The sequence below is a fragment of the Falco cherrug genome, chromosome 3, assembly GCF_023634085.1.
Source record: "Falco cherrug isolate bFalChe1 chromosome 3, bFalChe1.pri, whole genome shotgun sequence".
Lineage (NCBI taxonomy): Eukaryota > Metazoa > Chordata > Aves > Falconiformes > Falconidae > Falco > Falco cherrug.
The window spans coordinates 98246303-98270578 of NC_073699.1; the positions used below are offsets into that span (position 1 = coordinate 98246303).

The 24276-nt window shown below is 45.2% G+C and overlaps 1 protein-coding gene across 3 annotated transcripts in view; it reads right to left on the reverse strand.

Moving 5' to 3' along the window:
* Positions 1–9385, reverse strand: part of GMPR (guanosine monophosphate reductase) — a 49695-nt gene extending 40310 nt beyond the window's left edge. The window contains exons 1-4 of one of the 3 annotated variants that reach the window (XM_005434908.4): positions 8963–9385; positions 4195–4314; positions 3428–3511; positions 1598–1771 (exon numbers count right to left, since the gene is read on the reverse strand). In XM_005434908.4, the coding sequence (XP_005434965.1) occupies positions 1598–1771; positions 3428–3511; positions 4195–4314; positions 8963–9049 (465 nt within the window). In that variant the 5' untranslated portion in view covers positions 9050–9385. Of the gene's footprint in view, positions 1–1597; positions 1772–3427; positions 3512–4194; positions 4315–5422; positions 5480–5827; positions 5952–8962 lie in introns of those variants that run through there. The other 2 variants (XM_055705412.1, XM_027799160.2) reach the window with 2 other exon arrangements.
* Positions 9386–24276: the final 14891 nt, after the last annotated feature.

The following is a 24276-nucleotide window of genomic DNA, read 5'->3' on the forward strand; positions in this document are numbered from 1 at the left end:
TGGGAGGTAGATGAGACTGGCTCAAGGACCTTGGACCAAAATCTGGGCTTGATATCTGACTTTGACTTTGGCCTCCTGTGCCTTCCGGGCAATTCATCTTGGTTGATTTCCCTTCTCAGTCCAAGTCAGCAGTCTGTGGTAGAGGAGTGGATGACATACAATTTTCTTTCCACTCCTGATACCAAACATTTTTTATTTTTTAAGCTATGTGGTTTATCCTCCCTCCCATAACACTTCAAGCCAAAGATACCAGAGTAATAATGTCACTAAGGACAATACTTCAGATCCAAAGCAAGGAAACAGTTCCTTCCCTCATGGCAGTGAACATGGAGCAGGAAGCTCAAACCACATCTATCATTTCATACTTCCAAAAGCTCTCCCAAAAGCCATGGGAAATATGGTCATACTGAAAAGGTTCCCATGTCTGCTGGCAGCTGTTAAAGGATGCCTATTCATTATTCCATGGTAACCCAGAACCCCACAGGCATTCCAGCCCACTTCCATTTTCCAATGTCACCATCAGAGGCAAGAACACTGCCTTCCTCTGACACGAGGGGAAGGAATGTAGTCTCCCACGAGCTGCTTGAACGTGCAGTTCCCTACTGCAACTCAGAGTGTGCACTTACGACCATTTTTACTTCACATTTACTTTACATGCATGAAGTTTTGTGTCTGGCATTGAAAAAAAAGAGAGAAAGCGTTGCCTAAACACATGAATTTTTGCTGCACTTGCTTGAAGAAAGGCTGGTGTCCTCATTAAGAATCTGCTGCTTGTTTGAGAATTTCTGCTATTCTCATGGAAACAAATTCAGACCCATTTCTTCAAGGGCTGTGGGTAAACAAGCAGGAACAGTTGCACTGTGCTGCAAAGAGTCCTGTGTTGATGCAAACACTCTGGCTGGAGGCAGCATGGCATTAGCGCTCTGAGAAGGTATAGTAACATTAAAGAAGGCGCATGAAAAACCCCAGCACTGACTATTTTGCTCCCTGATGATCCCATTCACAATTGCACAACACCCCTATGATTCTTAGGGGAGGCAAAGATTAGTCTACATTCAGCTGTCTTCACAGCGGTCTAATAGACCAAAACAGCTATCGGCCTCAACTGGCCAGAAACACTGGCACATTCCCACAGCTTGGAATCACCAAAATAAACCTACCTATGATTAGAGGTTGCATCTGGTGTGGGAGGAAGGATGTGAGTAGGGAAAAAGTAGGATCCACCCAGCCTGCCATGCCAACATCAAACTGCTGTATCAGAGCAAACATCGAACGTTCCCACAGAAATTATCAGCAATGGAAGACTGACAATGCCAACATATTATTAAACAGTTATCACTTGTCTCAGAGTCAATGTCTTGCTGCATTGAAAGGGTAGATGAACACAGCTGCCCTCTGTATTCTCAGAAGAGTATTTTTCCACATGTATTAGTCTGGAAGACGTCTGAGCCAGACTTTTCTTTCTTTCCTTTTTTTAAATGAGGAATCAGAAACTGATGGAGCTACCACAGAGCTTCTGATGCCTACCAACCAAACTCTGGGCCCTGTTCCTGGACAGAATTCCCACACATACCCTCCACCCTTTCTACACACTTACCATGATGGTGTGATGTGGGAACAGAGCACGAACAGACTTCACAAACTCCACGAAGTGCTCTGAATAGCCATTTGCCACATCCAGGCAGATGTATCTGAGAGGTGGAATGGCCTCCAGAATACTTGTTAACTTGTCCAAATCAGCTTTTCCACTACCTGAGCTTGCTGCTACATGCTAAAAAGACAGGGAGAAAAAAGGAAGTAGTAGTTTGTAAAAACTAGGATAAACATACACTTTGTATGCCTTTTTCTGCATAGGCCTGGGAGGACTTCTGCTGGAAACTAGTGAAAATCATACTATATAGTATGAAATAAAACACCTTGCTGCGAATATCGGTCTATTCTGTTTCGTTTAAAGGCTCTAAAATAAAGTAAAACTAGCATTTTATCAGCTTTTCATTCACCAGTGGATTCTCACAGGCAAATATAATCACCTGAGATGGATGAAGGCTCAGCCGTACTCATATTAACAGAAACACAGAAGGCCTAAATTGGTAGATTTCCAGGAAGGCTGAGTGGCAAAATTTGGGGCACTGTCAAGAGAGTGGAAGCTGGGTCTTTAAGTTCACCAAATACCACCTTGATCTACAGAATCACAGAATAGTTGAGTCTGGAAGAGACCTCTGGAGACTGCATAGTCCAACCCTCTTGCTCAAGCAGGGTCAGCTACCACTGAAAACAAGCAGATTCCTTCCCCCTTTGTCTTCCTATGTTCTTTCCAATGGAAAAATAGTTCCCACAGCTGTTGGCCCACAAAACCTCTGCAGAGATCCAAGGTTACAGAGCAAGTCAATATCCAATCACTAAAAGGTGCTACTCCAGTGATGATGTACCACAAATGAGCTAAGTGCTGAAGTGTTCAGACACAGGATACTGCTGGGGACCATTTTCTACCCTATAGTGGCATATAAGCAACCCTGATGAACCTAAGTGATAGGCTGGCTTTCAGATAATCCTGTAATTAATAGTCCTTATAATAAACTGTAAAATGCACCACAGGTAAAGATACAATACAGCTGTGTAGTATTCTTTTCTATACAGAAAAAGTTTCAAAACTGCACTGAACTCCAAGGAAGAGGGGAGACAGCCAGGCATGCTCTTACACTGCCTCTCCTGGTATAGGAGCCTGCCAGACGAGCACAGAAGAAATCTGGATATGAAAAAGTCAGAACTTAAGTCAGTGCTTATCTTTACTAAATGGTGTTTCTCTGTAATGGCTCAGGCTAGGACCCTGATCAAGGTCCTAGGTCAAGGAGGGCAGCACAGCTAACAGCACAGCGTGAGCTCTAGTGTGAGAAGGTAAATGGAGGACACATATGCTCTGAGAACTTCCAGTGCTCATCCTTGCTTGGGCCCAGCACCTGGGCCCCTCCAGCCCACAGGCTCCAACTCCGCTTGCAGACCTGACAGCAAAGACCCTGCCTAGCACAAGGGCACACAGGGCCAGCTTGTGGTTGGGTTACTCAAGGCTATTTGCGTTGGTGGTCTGAGCCTTCTCCCTCACTAGCACTACCACAGCTCCCAACAGCAACAGAAGCAGTTAGACCTATTCCCAAGTATTTTCTTTTTCTTCGTTCAGGATACTTCTGTGTTTTCATTCCAGACATATACAAACTTTGCTTTTTTGCATCTTAATATAAGCACTTTCATAATGGACTTGCATAGCTATTATTTTTAAAGCAGGACAAGCACTTCTTTTGATGCATTTAAAAACAGCAAGTATCTTCATTCCCCAAAACCTCACTTGACAACAGTACTCCCAAGAGACTACAGTGTATGCAAGTTCGGAACAAAGCAATAAACCATAATAATTTACAGTATGAAAATGTACCTCAAGGCATTCTGGGTGATTGGCAGCAAACAGTTTCCATTCTTCCAAAGAATAATGCTTGTGAATTGCAGTGAACATTGCATGCTAGCAAAAATAAGAAAACTGATATTAACGTCCAAGTTAGTCATCTTTCCCTCAGCTGTGGGATAACGACATACCAGAAATTCCCATTTTAAGTACAGGCTCATCCTGCTTGAAAGTAACAGTAACAGTGAACAGACCAGGCAACTCCAAACGGCTCTTCAAAGGTAACTTAGCATATTTAGCTGACCTTTCAGGATCAGGTTTCTGATATGTTTCATGAAGTTATGGTCAATATTTTGAATGTGCTTAATAAGCACTGCAAGAAATGAAGGTGAACCTTGAGGCCAGAAGCTAATTAACTAGAGACTCCTAACTGCTGCAGCTTTATCCAGTAACCTACACTTTCAAAACTGTTGTGAGTTCATTTTTTTCTGGAAGGGAGCACAGCACAGACCTCAAAACCTAAGCTCTTAGGAGCTCCACCTGAAGCTAAGCTACACCCAAGGCGGAAGCTTCCCAGTAAGCATCTCCACTAAAACTATCTTCCATCTGAAGCTCTGTCTCTGGTAACTGTACTGCTGTAAAAGCACAGCTGCTTTGCAGTAAAACCGCACCTTCTTGTTCTGGATATTTTTAACTCATGTCCCCCCATTCTCCAACAAACATAGCTAAAAATTAACAAAAGCTGCTCATTGTCACCCAGTGGCTTCCAAATTGTTGCATAAATGAGAATTAAGACTTACTTTCGCCATAACCACAGCCATTTCAAATGTCCCCACAGTGTCCATGTTTGCCACTATAATAGGAATTCCTGTGTATGTCTGCTTGGAGTTGCGGAAGGTGAAGGTGCGCGTGAGGTCGACCTGCAATGAATAGGCACATGTTATTTTAAGTAACTGCAATCTAACAATAGTTTTGCCTCTGACTTCAGATACAGAACGTTTAGACACTGCCGCTTAATTTTCCTCATGTTTCCTGTTCCTCCTCCTTCCATTCCACTGTTATCATAGAACCATAGAATTATTTAGGTTACCTCAATTTATTTTGTTACAACTTCTGCCTTACAAGTAAGAAATAAAATATAAAAGTAAAATGAAGTTTTCTGTGTTATAGAGTTCTTGCTGATAAAAAAGAAACAAGTCAGCAAGGGTTGGAAAGCACAGAAAGGACAAAAGGACTGCGGATTATTTTATATAGAAGTAGCCTCAGCTGTTTGTTTGGCTGCCTGAGAAACCCAAGTTGAAGTCCTAACTCCACAGAAGTCACAACTGAAACTCCCTCTGTCTCCAAGTCAGGGAGGACTTTGTCCCAGTCTTAAATGCAAATGACAATATAATAAAGCAAGCGCTTATTTTTGGCTATGGTTAGCAGCACTCTTGCCATATAATTATGAACAATCATACCCTGGCTTATTAAACCATGAGGATGCTAGTTTCAAATTTCTTACAACTGCATCAGTCTTCACCTTCAAAGGTGTTTCTTCTTTAGCATCCTCAAATGACCATGGTAACATGAGGAATTTTGTTCCTTAGATTTGCAAGAGGCAATCTCAAATTTAGATCAGTTCCCACTTGTCTACTTAGCATCTTGCAAAAGGGGGAAAAATAACTCTAAGAAATGCACAACTGAAAGACATTAGGTTAGACTCTTTATGAAAGAGCCTTCATTTTCACTGTTACTAGTCTTCATTACTCCTCACTTCAGCTTTAATCCAGGAACATTCGGAGACATGAACTGAAATCCACCACCAGAAAGGAAGCAATATAAAAAATGTAGGACTCCGATTATTTATTTACAACATATTTTGAGAACCGTCACATTGCAGGCTACATTATGATTGATTAATATGGTAGAGGGGATTATTACTGATATGTGTAAGAGAAAGAACTTGGTGCCTCAGTCATATATTGTGAAACAGGTTCTCATTTTTATAATCTCCTAAGGGAAGGGTCACTTTGGTGAGCAACTCACCCTTCCCATTGACTATCAGAAAGGCTCAGTTCTCCACCCATCACTGATGACATAACATTCTTATGGGAATTTCAGCTGCAGCTGATATGAGAAAATAGTATGAAGAAGATAGGTATGAAATAAGTATGAAAATGTGATATATTTCACTCCCTTTTAATGAAATTGACTAGAACCGGGGGTGGGGGGTGGGGGGAGTGAGAGGAGGGTAAGACAAGAGTATCACACATCCAGTTCTACACAGACAATAGCACCATACCATTGCCTCACAGTTTTACAGAGGAAAAACATCTCTTTCAAATGAATTTGAGAAAGAAGTAGAGAAGAAGGTACGTTTAAGAAAAGACTGAGGCAAGACGTAAAGCTACGCAGGGAACACAAGGCCATTACTCTTTCAGTGCTTCTCACCTCCGCTTACTGTAACTTCTCATACATGGCTTCCTTTAGCCAGCCGGCCAGATGGATCTCACGCAATTATCCACACAATTGATAATACTGTGATGGCAGGAATTCAGTAGGGATAATTGCGGGGCTTTCTCTAATGAGGCTTTTGTTCCATAAGAACAGGAGAAATGGCACAGTGGATTGGAGATGTTTATGTGGTGCCCGAGTTCTCCAACAGCCAGTACCAGATGTCTGGGAAGGGAACATAAGAACGAGGTATGTTTTGAAAGACACTTTTCCTAGTTTACCTTCCCAGGTCCCAAGAAGCTGATGTTTGGAGACATGCAAAGACAAATGTCTCCTCCAATCCACTTAACTTAATAGCCAGTCATGGAAAAGAGCTTGCCTTGTAATTTTTTTAATCCTTCACACTCTTAGCCTCTCCAGTATCCCACAGCAATACATTTCAAAGATTAATTATACACTGCATAAAAACTACGACCTTTGCCTGATAATTACATTCAGTGCTTCCTTTTTGTTTTGTGAGAGGCAACCAACAGCCACTTCTCAGTTTCACCATTTGCATTCCACTCCTTACTTCATACTTCTAGCATGCCCTTCACAGCCTCACCATAATGAATAGTCCCAGTATGTTTAATTTTTTTTCCCTTTGTGGAAATCAGTCAATACTGCTGATCATTCTGGCTGCTATTCTCTGTAACTAAGTTAGCATATTATGATACTATCGTGAAGAGATCAACTGTGTATTCAAGATGAACACGCCAAGGAGCATCACAAAGCTAACTGGTTTTCCTTAGCTCCTCTAGAAGCACTTCTGACCATCTCTTTGTCTCTCTCCTGAGTTGTAACAGCTAATTTATAGCTTAATATTCTATGCATTAAGAGAAAATAAACTCTGACTTTAGGATTGTGCACCACTCAACAACAGTAAAAGTTTCTTTAGAAAGAACATAATGAATTGTATTTTGTAACTCCTATCTAGACCCTTGACATATGAAAGTACTAGGACATTGGCTGTTCTGTTAAAGCTCCTCGGACTTATTTGAATATACAAATTTAAATTAACGACTAGACTTCCTACGTAACACTTGTCTGGTGAACTTAAAAAGGACAGCTTGCAAAGCCAAGTCTAGCAAAGGCAAGAACAGCAGCCTACATGAGTACAGAGACCACACAAACAGATAATTCTGCTCCCACTCCGATCATTGCTTTAACCAATTCTGATAGTTTAATTCAAGCCCCAAATTTTCTACTACTTTTTAAAAACCAGAAAGCAATCATGGAAAATGAAGACAGTACAAGGAATCAAAACCAAGTACCGACATAGCAGACCTACAAGAAGAGCTGCAAACACCCCAAACTGCCTCTCTAAGATGATGACTTAATCCTAGTTACTGCATAAAAAGCGACCCTTGCGCAAAATAAGGCATTCACACCAGAGAAGCAGACGCTTGCTGATACAAGCTTCAAAGCAGCAGCTTGCTGGGTAACAGGCACTGTAGTATGCTGCCTCTGTTCCTCTGCCAGAACTATTTATTTATATTCTTGTTTTGAAGCAGACTGGGGCTGTCCATTTCAGATCTGGCTCTCACAGACACTGTTTATTCCTGTTGCTACAGCCTCAGTGATAGTGTCCAATTTCTTGACCTTCATCGGTTTTCACTGACCCCCTCCTGACATGCATTTTTTTCTCATGTGAAATGTTTTTAACAGTTCATCACAGCCACCCGGTACAAACGCGCCCTATCAGCTCGCGTTCCTCCTATCACTTTCCCTTCCCAGCAGCCTTTCTCTCCACAGCCTGCCTAATATATAAGCTAAATATACAAAACACTGCACTTCAAGAAGCGCTGTGTCACTGGCTGGAGCAGAGCTCCACCTGTTTGCAGGCCAGCACAGGGAGTTCGAAGAGGGACTAGAGGTCTCCAAGCAAATGGCTGGAAGGGGCCTACAGGCCTCGCGAGCAGCAATTGCACGCGATGAGGAGTTACTCAGCCTGGACACTGTTCTTTGCAAATTAGAAACAACTAGCCTGAGATCACCTTGCTAGTGAGCGGGCCTCTCCAGTCTTACACCTTCATAATGGCAAAAATGTTTTGCTTAGTTGTTAACCTCAGAACTGCCGGGCATAGGCCTGTAATAAACATGGCCATCCTGCTTCTCTTTCCAGCCTTGCCCTTCTACCTCGCTTAGGTTGTCTCAGACTCTCTTACAACTCTGCTTCCCCTGGAGAAAAGCTTAATCCTCTTTCCATCCCCCAACACAACGTAATTCCTTCATTAGTCAAACTAAACCCTTCGTTAATCTTGGGGTTACGTGAGGTAAACGAGAAGGCACCTTCAGTCTACAGGCTGCCATTTTTTTTGGGTAGAGGCAATCCTCATGGGATTTCCTGGGGTCTTTCCTGATCCCTGCTGAGAAGTAATCACAGCAACACCCGTGGCTAACAGCAGCCCTGGGCCAGCCGGGCGGCAGAGCCCCAGGTCACGCAGCAGGTCGAGGGGCTACACGGGTGAAGCCCACCCCCCACGGCCCCACACTCCCACCTGAGGGCACCCCATGCTCTGGGAAGCCCTCCCCAGCATCTTGGCTGGTTGTTGTTTATTCCTACTGTTTTTTAAAAAGCACAGGGCTGTTACTCGCTACCAGCGCTGCCCACAACCCCGAGGCGGGGGGCGAGGGTGCTTTTGCCAGCCCAAGCCGCGGGGCGCGTAACCGGGAGCCCCCCGCCCCGGGGACGGGCTGGCAGAGCTGCCGGGTCACCTACGGCTGGCAGCCCCCACCGAACCGGAGGTCACCCCCCGCTCTGCGCCGCAGTAAATCCGCAGAGGCACCTGTCAGGAGCAAACACCCCCCCACCTCCCCTCCCGCTGCCGTTTTTATTTTTGCTGGGAGCGGGGGAGGGCAGCGCCCGCCGCCGGGGCTCGCCAGCGGGCGAGGGGGGCTCCGCAACCCGGCCCCGTCTTGCCCTCGTCCCGGGAGCAGTGGCATCCCCCCCGCCACTTCCACGGCGTTTCGCTCGGGGAGGGCATTGCTACGTTAGCCTGGGGAATAAAAATAAAGCAGGGAGGGAAGGAGGGTTAAGGAAGTTAGGCGCTGAGAACGGAGAAAAAGCATGCTGGCTTTGAATGCCCCCACCTCTGATCTGCTTTTGAGGCTGCTTCTTTTAGGTCTGAGCAGGACATCTTTAAAGTCCAGTTTGAGGTCTGCGTCTACCCGGGGCATCTTGCTGGGGCGCCGGGGCTCTGCTGGCGGCGGCAGTGGCGGCCCCGCCGTGCTCGCTGCGCTGCGCTGCGCCGCGCCGCCTGCAGAGCCGCGCCGGCCGGAGCCGGGGGGCCGCGCACGGAGCCTATTTATAGGGCGCGGGGAGCGCGGCGCCGCGGCCCAGACCCCATCGCTTTATTAGGAGAGGGCCGCTTGGGGCCGAGCAGCCGGCCGCCCCCTGCCCCTTCTCCCGCCAGAGCCTCTCCACCAGGCTGGGGGGAAACAGAGAGGGGGAACGGAGAGGGAAGCGCGGCGCCCGCCCGTGCGGGGTGAGGCGCGGGCACCGGCACAGCGGCCTTAAGGGCAAAGCAAGGGCAGAGGAAATGGCGCCTCCATGTGACCGAGCGGGCGGCCGCCGGGCCCGCCGCCGCTGCTGCCGGGCGTCTTGCCCGACATCTTGCCCCCCCGGCGCCTTCCACCGCCCGCTCCTGAGGCGGCCCGAGTGACGGCGGCTGCCGACGCTCCCCAGCCTTTCTGAGGCGGCTGCGGCACGTCCCAAAACTTTGTGCCGGCAACTAGAAGCCCGGCCTTTGGCGCCCCTGGGCTCTAGTGTAAATCCGGCGTTCCGAGGCGCTCAGCTATGAGCGCAAGCCTGGCCCCCTCCCTGCCCGCCATTCTCGTAAAGCCGACCGTTGCCCGGCTCCAGGGACCCCTACCCGACTGCGGAGCGAGGGGCTGGGGGGGGGCTCCCCACACACCGGACTGCGGAGCGAGGGGCTGGGGGGGGGCTCCCCACCTGAGTGCAAAGCGAGGGGCTGGTTGTGTGTTTTGGGCGTTAGAAACGTTGAGAAATGTGCAGCTGGTTGGTCATAGGAGAGTGGGCACAGCACCAGCCACCTGGACTGCCTCTGCGCAATCATTTCCAATTTTAGTACATGTAGAGAAGCAACGGGGCTTTTTTGGGTTTTGGGGGTTTATTTGCCTTCAAAGCATGGAGGAGTCTGATTTGTGACTTTATACGGTCTGTTTTCAATGGCTAGCCACTGTTCCACAACACCCCCGTAGCAGTAGGATTGCACATATGCTGGCTCCATCTACACCTCTTGGTACAAGGATCGATACAGGGTTACCAGGTATCATAGAACTTCCACAGGAGCTTTGAGCCTTAAACTGTATTTCTGTGAAGTTCAAGGGGTTGTATGATTCGGACTTCTTTAGAAGCATGAGCTAAGCCCTGTCAGTGACTGGAAACGAAGCGAAGGAAGATCATGGCTGGCTTCCCTTCCGCAGGCAGTTTGCAGGATGAGGTGGTGCTCTCTGCTTTATCTGAAAATCGCACACATGTGGTCAACACCTTACCCTACTTCTACACCGCTCGGCACAAGCATCACAGATAATTCAGTATGACCCAGCATGAGGCCCAGGCTTTACACAGCAGGCAGGGCATTTGGGTGCTTGTGGTTTGAATGTCCAGGTTGAGAGGTCCTGAATCTAGTTTCCAGGAAGTCTTGAGGCTTCAGAACTCCAGATGATGTTTCAGGAGAGCCTCACCACTCTGGGTATTTCCCACAGAAATACTCAGGTGAAACAGGACCCTTTGTAATTAGTGTTGTCTGCATAACAGAGGCCATTCACTTGGTGGTTTCTCCACTGGCTTCAACAATATAACAGAACTACTAAAATTCATACTCCAGACAGATAGCCGCAGCTCCCACCATTTGCTGTTCCATCATAAATTAACATTTTGTTCAGGAGCAGAGAGTACTGATGAAAATGGGTCCTGTGAGAGTGGCATGCCTGTAGCAGAGGGTTGAGAATGGAGAAAAAACAAATGCCTTCTGTCTGTGCCTGGCACCATGTCTTCTCTTTGCCCTCATGGCAGGCATGTGATGCTGAGAAGAAAGAAAGAAAGAAGCCACTGCGCTGCACTGTGCATTCGAAAGGTCAGCACTGCTGTGGGGAGCAGGAGATGGAGGCTAGCAGTGGTACTTGTAAGCCCCAGAAAATCCATGCCTGATGCTGTTTCTTATTTCCAGTATTTTTCGTTTCCACTCACAGAACTCACCATGCTATTTTTTTCTGTGGACTACAGTATCTGCTAATATCTAGTATTTTCCCCATGTACACATACCAACAGACTAGCTAGGTTTCTCAGATCAGCTCTAGCGTTCTTGAAAATGTACAAAGTTTGAAATCCTCCAGTTTCTTACCCGGGGGTATATCTTCTGTAATTAAAATTATGGTTTCTTGTTGAACCACCTCTTGTCATTTTCGGTGTCCTTTCTGAAGTATGGACACCAGAAGGGACATGATGAGTAATCACATTAATATCATAGCCAGAAATTAAGATCACCTTGTTACATATCTTTGCTATTCCTCTTTACACCTGCAGCAATCCCATAATATATCTTTGTGCTGTGGAAGAAAGAGCTGTTCAGCCAGGCTGTATGCAGTTTCAGTATTTATCCTGTAAGTGCAAATGAGCTATCACTGATTCCAGAAATTAGCATATGTAAATTATTTCAGTTACTTCCCTTCAGAGCTCTTCTTCATTGTTTTCTATTTATACTTAAAAGCAGATGGAACAATGCGCTTGGAAGAGAACTTTTCAGCCACCGTAGCTGAAAAGAGCAACAGCAGTGTATCTTTGTAGGTATTGTGACAGTATTCTAAACTTGGGGGTTTTTTTTGAGAAGAAGGAACAGTGACCATAATAATGCAAAGAGTTTGGGTTGGAAGGGACCTTTAAAGATCATCTAATCCAACCCCTTGCAACGGGCAGGGACATCTTTGACTAGATCAGATTGCTCACAGCCCCATCCAACCACATCTTAAGGAGAAATATCTGACTTCAGCCTATGACTATCTAAGAGTTACTGTTGTCCTTGTGGTTTTCATCCTGTTATTGTAATTGTAACTGCTGTTGTATATCATAATAGAAAAGAGTTCACAGATGGGACCTGGTTACAAAGGATGTGGAAGAAGCTGAGGTACTCATTGGCTTCTTCACTAAGATTTACCTCAGGAATCCCAGGCCCTTCAGACCTGTTGGAAAGTCAGGAGCAGTGAAGACTTGCTTGCCCACAGTAGAGCAGGATCAAGTTGGGATGGAGTGGGGGACAGTTTCTGAGGACTATAAAAAGCAAATGTTAGTCCTGTCTTTGAGAAGAGTAGGGAGGAGGAAGGATCTGGGTAACTACAGTACCATCACTTTGATGCTTAGGAAAGTGATGGAGCAAATAATGGTAGAAACCATATCCAAATGTATGAAGGACAAGAAGGTGACTGGAGGCAGTTGGCATGAGTTTACAAAGACAAAATCACACTCAGCTAACCTGATTACCTTCTACGATAAAAGGACTAGTTCAGTGGATGAGGGGAGAGCAATGGATGTGGTTTATTTTGACTTTGGCAAGGCTTTTGACAGACTCCCAGTAACATTTTTGTGGACGAACTGATGAAGTGCAGTCTAGCTAAAAGGACAATGAAATGCATTGAGAACTGGCTGAACTTCTGGACTCAAAGGGTTGTGGTCAATGACATGAAGTCTAGGTGGAGGTCAGGCATTTGTTGTGTTATGACGTTAATTGTATATGACATTCAAACCATCCCCCTTTATCCGTGCTTATTTTTCTTCTAATTTAAATAAGAACTCTTTCCTCACTAACTCCTTGATACTGAAAAAACCATTCACTGATAATGTTAAAGTAGGAGCACTTCTGAGCATGAGAAACACCTCTAGGGTGAATGCTTAATGAGGTTGTCATTATTTATCAACAGAAAGCCTGGTCACAGCAGAGGCACAGCTGACACGACTGAAAGCGCATGCTGACTTCTTTGCTGTGGTCCCTAGGGAAATACTATAGCCTTATATAGCTCCATACATAGAGCCTGTAACATAATTAGCACACACATTTAAGGAGTGTGGTGAGCAGTAGTGAAAGCATTGTGCGGCTGGCAAGCGCTCTCACACCACAACTGCGTGTCAAAACTTCCCAGTAAAATCCCGTATCTGGGAAGAACAACATGCTGCAGGACATGTGTGATGAAGATCTTTTACTACAAAGGAGAAGCACTACGTTTGAGGAAATAGCCTTGTTTTTCTTATGAGAAATGTAAATTGTTTTTATTATTCTGTTTGAATTTGGGCCTTGTCTACACTGAATAGCGTTTCCAGTGGATGGATCAAGAGACCTAACTCTGTAAACCCTGCAGATGCATGCAGAAGATTTCTTTTGGTTGTGGAGATAAGGGGGTTTCTCTGAACTATCACTAGTATTACAGCATCTATGCTAAGGCTTTTGCTGGCTTTGATAGCCACCAGAAAGGGGAGGAGTGGGGCTGACACGCCTGACTTACACAGCTTGCCAAGCAGACTTCAGCTACACGCACAAAGATCACTTGTTATGAAGCGACTCAGATGCCATAAGTATTGTCATTAAATTCAAAGGTCTTCGGGTAGACCAGTAATCATAGGCTGAATCCCAGGCCCATGCTGAATTCAGTAGAACAACCTCCCATTCGAGGTACAGTTACTCTAGGAGTAGCTGGCAGTATTCATTCCCATTTGATTTCAGTAGGTTTCAAGCGCTAATTGTAAGTAATCACAGCACTTAATGAGACTTCGATCTTCCTTGGCTTATGGAGTAAGTTTAGAGTCTGTCTCTGCTGATAAATAAAATGGACCACGCCTCATCTCTGTCCCTGCAAGGCAAGGGACAGGGTATGGCTCACGTGTACCATATGTGAGCTTCAAGGGGTTCCGCTCATACTGCGTATTGGAAATAGCCTGATGCTATTCCCTGACCTGCCATCAGACTACCTGCCGGAGTGCTAGCTGCCCACATTGCCCAGAGGAGTGTGATACTAATTAAAGAGTGCGGACCATTGCATGGTAGAGCTTTTGGCCTTACACGGGTCCAAGTCTGGTTTACTGCAGAGCTTTACTGTTACGAAAAAAGTCTGTAGATTTTATTTAGATGGGACAAAAATCTGTTGTATACTACCCATTGCGAACGGATATTTCTGTGAATTACATACAAGTCCCACATACTGTAACAGAAAGTGAGATTCTCTCCATGGAAATTTTAAGCCATCTCACAGGATGTAACAGGTATTCTGTTGCTGTTACAGAGCTTTATACATGGAGCCAGGCTCTCCTCAGTGGTGCCCACTGGCAGAACAAGAAGCAACATACACAAACTGAAACACATGAAATTCCTTCTGAGCATAAGAAACCACTTTTTTTTTTTTTTTCCTGTGAAGGTGGTGGAACACTGGCACAGGTTGCTCAGAGAAGTTGTGGAGTCTCTGTCCTTGGAGACATTCAAAACCTGACTGGACACGGTCCTGGGGCAACGTGCCTTGGCAGATCTTGCTTGAGTAGGAGTTGGACTGTATGGTCTTTAGAGGTCTGTACCAACCTCAGCCACTCTGCAATTCACTGGTTCCATATGTTACTTTGTCATTACAGAATATCTTCCCTTGCAAGATCTCAAGGGCCTTTAAAAATTCTAGTAATTAAATACTTCATTTGATGGTCAAACCATTAAAGCTTGTTTATGCAAGAGAGGCATAGAAAGACAAATTTGAGGATGAAGCAAAATCCTAACCAAGTTACACATCAGAACTCTGATTATGATCTCACTGGCTATATAGCAGTAAAACTCCACTGTCTTCGGGGGAGTTGTCCCTACTTAATACTACTGCAGGGAGAAATGGGCTGTGGAGTAAACTCAGTGTGGCAAAGTGCCATAGCCTACATTGATTTGGCACTTACAGCAAGCTGACTTCAGGCAGCACATATAGTGGGTTCCCATTAACATTGTTAGGATTGGTTACCACCAAAACCTGGTGAAATTTGTCATTGAGTTGTAAGCCCTCATGGCCCAAGTCATACAGAGGGTCATTTTGAGGGTTGGTACTGAAACCAGAAAGGTTGGTACTAAACGCAAAAACTCACATCTCAGGGTGTGTTCAGCCTGACAGAGCTCCATGTCACGCTCTCCGTTCAAGCTGTGACTCTGCTCTCATGAGGTTTTGTCTCTGTCTTGTATACACGTTGCCTGCAAGCCCACAAAGTCACTTCATCAGCCCCTTCCTAGCCATGCCCATGTGGTTACCCACACCACCACAACACCTGACAGGACAGGGGCTGTCTGGCAGCGGACCCTATCCTTTTTTTCTTACATCTCTGAAGAAGTTCCTTGGTGTGGTGTTCATGGCTTCTTGCACTCTTTTTGGGAGGGGTGGGTATTTCCAAGGCCTCTTCTATGTTTTCCTCCTTCCAAATCTTACTTTGGCCCTGGAGCCTCATGCCTGCCCATGGTTTTGCCTCTCTTTTCCTCTAAAATCATTAGACAGCCTGGCTACTTGGCATCACCATCTCGGATTGAAGGGATAGAGGTCTTTTGTCTTAACTGGACATAAACCAGTTTACCAGGACTTTCCAAAAGATGCTAGACCAAACAGCAACTCAAGTGAGGTAGAAAAACTGCCTCAGTAAATAAGGAATTATATTTACAAATAAATAAATAAAAGCAATAGTGCACAATTGCAGAAGGATTTGGGCTGAGAAGAACTCAGCAAAAAATGATCTTCTGGTGAAGATTACTTTTTGTCAGCAAATCACCTACTGTCATGACAGCGCATGAGAATTTCACACCATGTTATCTGGTCATACTCCCTCCTCCCCCTGTTGTTTGCAAACTTGAATGCAAGCTTGCACCTGATCATCATCCATCATTTCTAGCCTAGAAACTCCCAAGAATCCATTATCAAGTCAACCTCCTCATGTAAAGAGAGGATAACACTGGATTCAAGAAGCAATTCTGCACAAGCATTTTTCATGCCAGCAGCTGATGTTACAGTATGCAATACAGCAGTCACAGCACTGCTGGGACAGTGCAGATACTAATATTGCTGTTTGCCTCTTTAATATTTATTTTTAATGTATCTGTATCAACATGCTGCTTCCTTGATGTTAACCTATTTCTTGTGGAATTTGTGAGTTTTAGGTTTATCCCTGAGTTTTGTTACTTGGGATCCAGGTGGTTAACACAGCAAAAATTAAAATAAAATAAAAAAAAATAGTTCTCTTGCGCTTAACACCATTAATTTGATCCGTCCCTCAGGCATAAGAAAGGCTAAAGTCCTGAAAGTCCCGTTTCCTGCTTATGGAAAAAGTTCAGGACACTGCCTTTTCTAACCCTGGTAATGTTTGGGGGGGTTTTTTTGTATTTATTTGGTGCCCAAAGCCTGTTTAAACAAGCACACTGCCATTGCTATATGTAAGAAATGAAAAGCACATCATTAATTAAGAAAAAAACCATTACATAACCAAATGGCATTTTCTTTGTTTTCTGGGCTTTCCTTGACATTTTTGTATTATGTGGAAATCTTGCTACAAATCTTAAACTGGAAAAATATTTCTAAACCATGAACATCTGTTAATGACTAGCTTTCAAACCCAATTTAATCTTTATTTAAAGAAAAACTTAGTAACTTTGCTGCCCTACTGCACCATCTACAGGCAAAAAAACCCCATGCTATTGGTATTACAAAACGTTAGAACTGTATTAAGCACTTTAATCATTGCAATTAATAAATACGAAAGTCTCCAGTTTTAATCTCAGTAAGTATGAGGTTTGTATGCTTTTTCTGTTTAAAATTACATTTCGCACAACTTTAAATACCTTGTATGCTTTAGCCAGGGAGTTTTTCTTCTGCAGAACTTTTATTAATTTGCATCTTATCATGGGGCGATATCAAACAAGATTGGCTTGGACCTTTATTGCATTTTAAGAGTTTAATGGGATGTAGATAAAAGCTGCTGCATTTATCAGCTGTCACACTTTTTCATAAAGACACCTACATAAGGATTATGATTAACATCAACTCGGTTGTCACCACTTATGCCTTTCTTACCCATCATTCCTCACTGGTTAAAGTTAAAGATATTCTTAAAATGACCTAGAAAATGCTGCCTCTCTTTCCCACAGCAAATAAAACCTTGCTAAATATTCTTGTGTATCATTATGATAAAATGGGAAGGGAAAATTTAATGCCTAAGCTTGTAAAATATGCACTAGTTTTGCAAGGCTGTTTAAAAAATGATTATTAGCATGTGAGGCCACAACAGCTGCACATCTAGCTATTGGCTTGTATCTAACATGCAGTTTGGGTGCCCATTATATTTAAGTGATCAAATAGGACAAATAAGACATGAAACTGATGGATCAAATCTCATTAATTGCCCTCTTCCTTTTTAGGAAGAAAGCAGATCCTCTTTAGCTGTTCTGTCCTTACTGTAAACACACGTGTTTAAAAAAAAACTATAACCAAGGGAAACTAAAATGAAATACAGTCCTTAGAAGCATAGATACTTGTATTATCAAGAAAATTCAAAGGAATTTAAGTGGTTTTGTTCTGGTGGGGGAATAAGGGGCTAAAGGTGAGATCACTTTTTTACTTGGATTTTAGTCTTGTACATAGTGCCTTTGCTGGGAAACAGCAGAGCAAGAGCGTTATTTGTTGCCGTGAATATGCAGCACCCAGAGTCAGCAAGGCATGGATCCTGATTGTAGCCTTTTTGCATTAGTATAATGAAGACTTCAAAAAATACTGCATATTTTTGGTTTGTTATCCCACACCCTTGCCTAGCAAATTTGCAAAATGCAAAATTTGCATTTTGATTTGTGCCTACCTGTGTCAAGCTGCTGTGCAGCAGTGCTGGATTCTGATGTTAAAAGTGTTGGCACATTTCACTCCTGTCGTCCCATATTTTCAGCAGAGGCAGTAGTCACTTCCATACATGGTTTGCAGAGTGCTTTGGGATCCTTCAGGATGAAAGGTGTGATATAAATATAAGATACCATTCATTCCCTTTTTTCCACAGCACACTCAGTGCTAATAGGTTTTGCTTTCATCTTGAGCTCTCCTGACTAAATTGTCAAACATCTCAGTAATACCATGAACTTTTGCTTCAGGCACAGTCATAATCACTGTTCTGTTAGCTCTGTCCTTACAAAAGGACGGCTATTCTCCAGGCACACAATTGACTCACCTACTACCACCAAACGTGTCTTTCTTCTTATCATCCTGAATAGCTTCTCACAATTTCCCTTGAGCTTCCTTCTAATCCTCTGGATCTCATTCAGGTCCGATTTCCCATTTGCCGTATCAGTTCACCTGCACTACATCGTAAAGTCTGTGCTGATCCTCAAAAAGGACCAGCATAGGGGTATTTTCTTTGGACTTCTGAGTCCTGTGTCTGTCTTCCTTCCTTCCACTGCATTTAGATGGCAAAGGCTCTTCCTCCTCAGGCAGAGCACTGTGAGCAAAACAGCGATCAGCTTCTCCAGGCTACCTAAGCAGCACCTCATTCTCTTCTCAGAAAAAAAGAGGCAAAACACAGTTGCTTTTTTAAGTCCTTCTTCCCAGCTGTGTGGGAAAGGGACTAATTAGCCCCATTAAGCTACAGGGCCAGCAGCCCCTTGCCTTCCCTGCACTCCCCTTGCTTGACCTCCCTGCTTTCGAGCTGCAGCCAGTCCCCCGGGAAATACAGCTGGGCAGGTGAGTCGCTCCCAGCTGTGGCCACTTGCCACCCTCTGCTCTCTCTCAGGTGCTGCTGGGGCACCCACCCAAGGCCACACACTGGCCCTTAGCTCCGATGGTAACTGCAGAACATGATGGAGCATTGCCATGGGCTCCCCCTTTTTCATTCCTCATTATTCTGGCTAAATTACTTTGGCTCCCGTGTTTCTGGATCCTCTTGCATTCAGCTGCAGGCTACTTCTTTTCACCCTGGCACGCTGCTGTCAGGTGCTAATGTATCATGCATTGGAGCAAGAACTTGTCAAGAAAATCAATGAGCTGTGGTGTCCCTTTGGGGTCAGGCAAACAAATCTTGTGGAATGTGTTAAATGAGATATGTGGGGCTACGCGGTCTTTGGCGGGGGGACGACGACGACGATAGGAATAAATAAATGGCTATAAGCATTTGATTTCCTGATCTTTGAAACTGATCCACTCTAATTGATGTGTCTGCTGCCCAGTTTGGCAAAAAGACATCTTTCTTTACTCCTGGTTACTTTCCCAAGCCTTCCTTTGGGCGGTGGTGTAGCAGACTGCTGTATCCCATGGCATGGGATCTAGCTTCCCTCACTTACATGGTAAACCAGGTAAACTACACCTACATCGATAGGAGCCAGTGATAGTGAAATCATGTAAAATTCACATGTGCATGATCAAAAGGGGTCCTTGTTTTTCTTTTCGCACAACTCAGAACTGAGATCAGAAACACAGAACCATTTTGATATTTTAAAAAAAAACATTTGATATTTAATCAGAACAGAAATGTGGCACGTGAAGAACATGGACATATATCTGAGCTGAGCTTTGGGAGACATTAATAATGAATTATGCTGATAAAGAACAGCTGTATTCTTACATCAGAAACCATGGGGACAAATAATTAATTTGCCTTCATTAATTTCCCAGTCCTTTCCTGGCAAAAAGTCCAGAAATGCTTAGACTACAGATCTAATTGCCATGACAAGAGTGTAAGCATTAAGAGATTGTATCAATTATTGGGCCATCAGATGTCATTCTGAAAGCTGATTTCTGTTTCTGCAATGTTAACCTCCCCCAGCCCCGAGTCTTTTTTTCATTGGCTACTAACAGGAAGACTGGAGAAAAAAAATGTGATAAAATGTCGATGATGATTTTCTTATTTAATAGAGAGGAGTCTGAGTCCATTCCTGAATCTCAGCTGAGCAGGGCTGCGCTCAGCCGTGAGGTGAAATGGTAAAACAGAGTATGAAGTTAATTCCCTCTTGAATTACAACAGTATGGAAGGCACAGATTGTGTCCCTGGTCACTCTAGACTATGGGAAAAAAAGTAATCCCTAGATCCCTAGGTTTAAATTTGCTGGCTCAAGTGTGGTTTAAAAAAAAGAGAGGATAATCTAACCACTTGATCAGATGGATGTGGGAGTTGAGTTGGGTGGCAGAAGAGAAGGGTAATAGAGGGACGATGGGTTGTGTACTGAATGTTTCTGAAAGGACGATGCAGATTCCACTTACCATGCTGGAGAGGAGAGCACCGTGCCACTGCTACCATGGGGAGCACGAGCCAGAGGGCAGGGAAAATGCCGTGACACACTCAAAGCTCAGCTGCCATCTCATGCAACAACCCCTTTGAGGGGGGGGCTTGCCACTGACTCCTCTGCCCAGTGGTGGCCCATGACAGCACTGCAGGATGTGATGGGACATGTGGCAGTGGGCTTGTCTGGAGGGAAAGTACATTCAAAGCTGTGCCTAGCTTGTCTATGCTACAGATGGAGCCTTCTTCCCTTATATGCCTCTGATGCCGGAGCATAATGTGAGTTTAAATTTGTGTTTCAGAGAATAAGGACATAGACATACACAGAGTACATCCATAAAAATCTACCCTTCACAAACACTCCTATTGCAGCAAGCCTACAGACTGGGGAAATTATTAGGAACTGGTAGATACTCATAGGACAGAGTGGGACCCCAGTTCCTGGGAAATACAGGCTAAACCTCACCTGGTATAGCTCTTCTGAAGGATGTAAAGCTTATATTTATAATTGATCAAGTGCCTTTGAATGAGTCAAACTTTATCTCAGTGGCAGGCAGATCAGAAATCTCGGCATTGTTTCTTGTCTTGAAGCAATCTTGACAAGTATATATGGCTGGTACTTAAAAATTCCTACCGCGTCATTAAAACACTTCCAGGCATCACTTAATCAGGTGAAGGAGATCTTAGCTCACTCCTTGTTCTTATTCAGGTCTGCCAATTATAGCTTGTCTAGAATTTTGTCTCCCGTTACTTGCAAATGTCTCTTCAATTCTTCCTAATTTCTGCAGCTAGTCCGAGTGATCAAAACCAACACTGCCGGCATGCCCAGTACGTGCTGCCTGCCTGTGCACCGGGCACGGCCACACTGGTAAGCACTGAGCCCTCAGACCTGGCTGGATACTGGATATAGGTCTGATATTTTCTTCGGAATGGGCTAGGAGGGCTGGGGAGGTAGGAGTGCATGGCTGCATGCCCCTCTTCCATTAGGTGGCACACCTTACTCGTCAGTACCAGGCGTGCCAGCTGCGTAGCTTTCCTACAAAATCTGCGTGCATGGAATGATTTGGGGAAGTTATTTATGTATAGTTTATAAAAGCAGGTTTTTACTGGGGGGCTTTTTATGCATAACCACTAGTTGAATTGGACTCCAGGGTGGATATCTGCTGCTGGTTTTCTCCCATGTCGGACTGTAATATCAGGTGCTGGAGATGCCAGGCTGCCCTGAGAGGAAAGCTACCAGAGGTGCTTTCTTTCCAGGCAATGACCTGGTTCCTACCCCAGAACAGATTTGTCAGAGGGTGCTTGATAATCATGAAAATCATCTGGTAAAAGTCCTTGTACTTCACAGAGCAGGTGCTATTCTGTCTTGGTCACCCAGTTTGCAGCCTTAGGAGGCAGAGGGCTGGTATTACAGCAAACCCCACTGACTCTGACGAGAAAGACGGGTGGAGTCTTGAGGAAATATGTGCCACATTTGTGACAGGCTACACTAGCGCGTGTTCCTGAAGAGGTGACCTTCAGGAGAAGTTGGAACCTGAGGGACACATCACTGCCTCTAGCGCCTAAGCATCTGGATGGGAGCATCAATGTGAAGGCTCAGATATCCAAAAGCCATCAGAATATGGTCTTGGGCAAGTGTCTGTAGGTGACGCCGCTTGAGTAGGAGGGTTGGACCAGATGACCTCCAGAGGTCCCTGCCACACTCTGTTCTGTAAGCATGCAAATGGACTACATACCTTGACATACAAGACCTGCAAAAGATCTTTAAACATTGTCAAGACCTGTGGACCTAACAGCATATAGGAATGAACTTCTGATCCTTTCACAGCAATTTAGTAAGCACCTAATAGGGATAGCTCACCAGGAGCTGACACGAGAGTCACATAGTGTAGAGGTATCAAATAGACAACAACTGAGAGCAGCCATCTGCACTTCTAGGCCAGCACAGCTTGCAACAAGTCTGTGGTGCCACAGCTGTGGCTTCAGGGGTTTTGGCAGGTGGCTGTTGCTGCTGGTGACATTGAACTTGTAAGCTTTGTTGGTGAAGAACAGGCCTACATGCAGTGTGGCCACAACAGGCCTGTCCTTACTTGTCCATGCCTTTGTGGCAGTCTGTTTCACCTGCTCAGGTTTCTCGTTTGGCTACAGGATTGACCTAACTAATTGGCTTGAGTAGTCCCCAGCTTTTTTGCTCCTCCCCTTCTTCTTTCTCCACGCTTTCATTGCAAAAGTTCCTCTGCCTTTGCCTCTGCACAATAACTGCATTAGAAGTTCTGCTCAACTTGAAAAATAATCCAGCAAAAGAGGTTTTATTTATCCCTGACCAGCTTTCACATGTAACGACATGAATGGCTGGGCCAGAGCTTCAGCGAGAAGACACAGGCACCAGAGCAAGCGGAGGAGTATGTGCCTTGGAGAAACACATGTCGTAGCATCTCTGGAAACTGTGGATGTGCTGGAGGGATTGCAGAAGGGTTCAGAAGTGGCTGCAAACTTGAGATGAGTTAGGTGGTGTTAGACAGGTTGGGAGGTAGGGTGTCGGTGAGTGGGAAGGGACTAGATGCTGCCAGAGGACTGTAGAGTGGGTTCCTCTGCCGGAGAATTGCAAATTGCTCTTAGACATTAGCAGCAGCTCAGAATCCCCTGAGGTGAGCATCACCTCAGCAGCCAGGATCAAGTGAGCTGCTGCCATTCTGGGGGATGCACAAGCCAGAAAGGAGGAAGAGCTGCTTTCAAACCATTTGAGAAATGCCCTCTGAGTGTCGGGGTCCCCACGCTCCGTTACGCAGCAGCACCTCGTGTCGGGGTGCGAAGGGAACGAGCCCTTGCAGCATCGCTCCCCGTGGCTCTGGCTCTCTGCCCACCGCCACCAGCCCGCAGACCCCCGCTCAGGGGCACAGGGCTTGTGTGGCTCACAGGGGTCCGAGCCAGACCCCCACCTCGCTGGGCAGGCTGAGCCAGCCCCTGCATTCACCTCGGGGCTTAAACACACGGAGGGATGGATTCCCGCGGGAAAATGACGACGCCACATCTTCCACATTCCGTTTGGATGGGTGTATTTTCATTATGTTTTTTTTTCCTGATGAAGATAATCTGTTAGCAGCATAGGAAGCGATTTACTCCCCATCTCAACCGCCCGGTAGCTGCCGTGTCGCGATGTATCGGGAGAGCCACCTGCAGGGGGCAGCTTTACCCTTGCGCGGCCGCTGCCGCTTTGTGCCAGCAGCGCCCCTGCTCGCCCTCCCGCAAGGGAAAATAACGATTTGCATCGTGTCATTTCCCCCCGTTTCTTTTTCTCCACCCTGCTTGTGACAGAGGAAGTCGCCCCATCTCCTATAATCTATTTGGGTAAATAACACACAGTTCATTTGCGTGGCGTGTGATTAGAAGGTTCTAGAGGACGCTAATTAGGAAGAAAATCTGGGGAGAGAATAGGGATTAGAAAGTATCCGTCAGTCAGATGCCTGTCAGCCAGCAGAATAATAATAATTAATCATAATTAACAATACATTCTGTGTCAGTAGTGCATCTTATCTGAGGACTCTACAAGCATTTTGTATTTAATCTGCGCAGCTCCTTCTGAGGGGAATAGACATGATAAAATATTTAGAACTGAATTTGCAAGTGGCATTTCTGAAATGAGACCCCTAAGGCAGTTGCATACAACCGAAATAAAGTGCCTGGGTTTCAGACGTGCTGAGCATCTGCAAACCCCACAGTCTGTGTGGTAGTATTAACTTAGGTGTCTCTTAGCACCCACACGAGCACCCACCGTTTCTTGGTGAAGGGCAACAACATTGCAAGTGATATGTGCTGGGAAATGCAAGTCTGACCCTGTGGTCCTGACCAAATTTCTCTCTCATTTATAGTATCTGCATGCAAGCACGCACTCTGCAATGGAAGAGCCTGATCATACATGCAAGACCAAGTTCTTATGCATAAGCTGTGCACAGGTTGGGGACGTGCGAGGCCGAGCATGCCACAGGTCACTTCACCTGCAAATACTTCAGTTCCAGCTCTTCTTAACCATGGTCTGGAAGCTTTGAATACAGCTGGGATGGTGCCAGCAGTGATGGAAAATGCACGGTTTGCAGGACTCGCTGTACTTACTCCTGTTACATCAGCTCTCAAATCAGTGTACAGG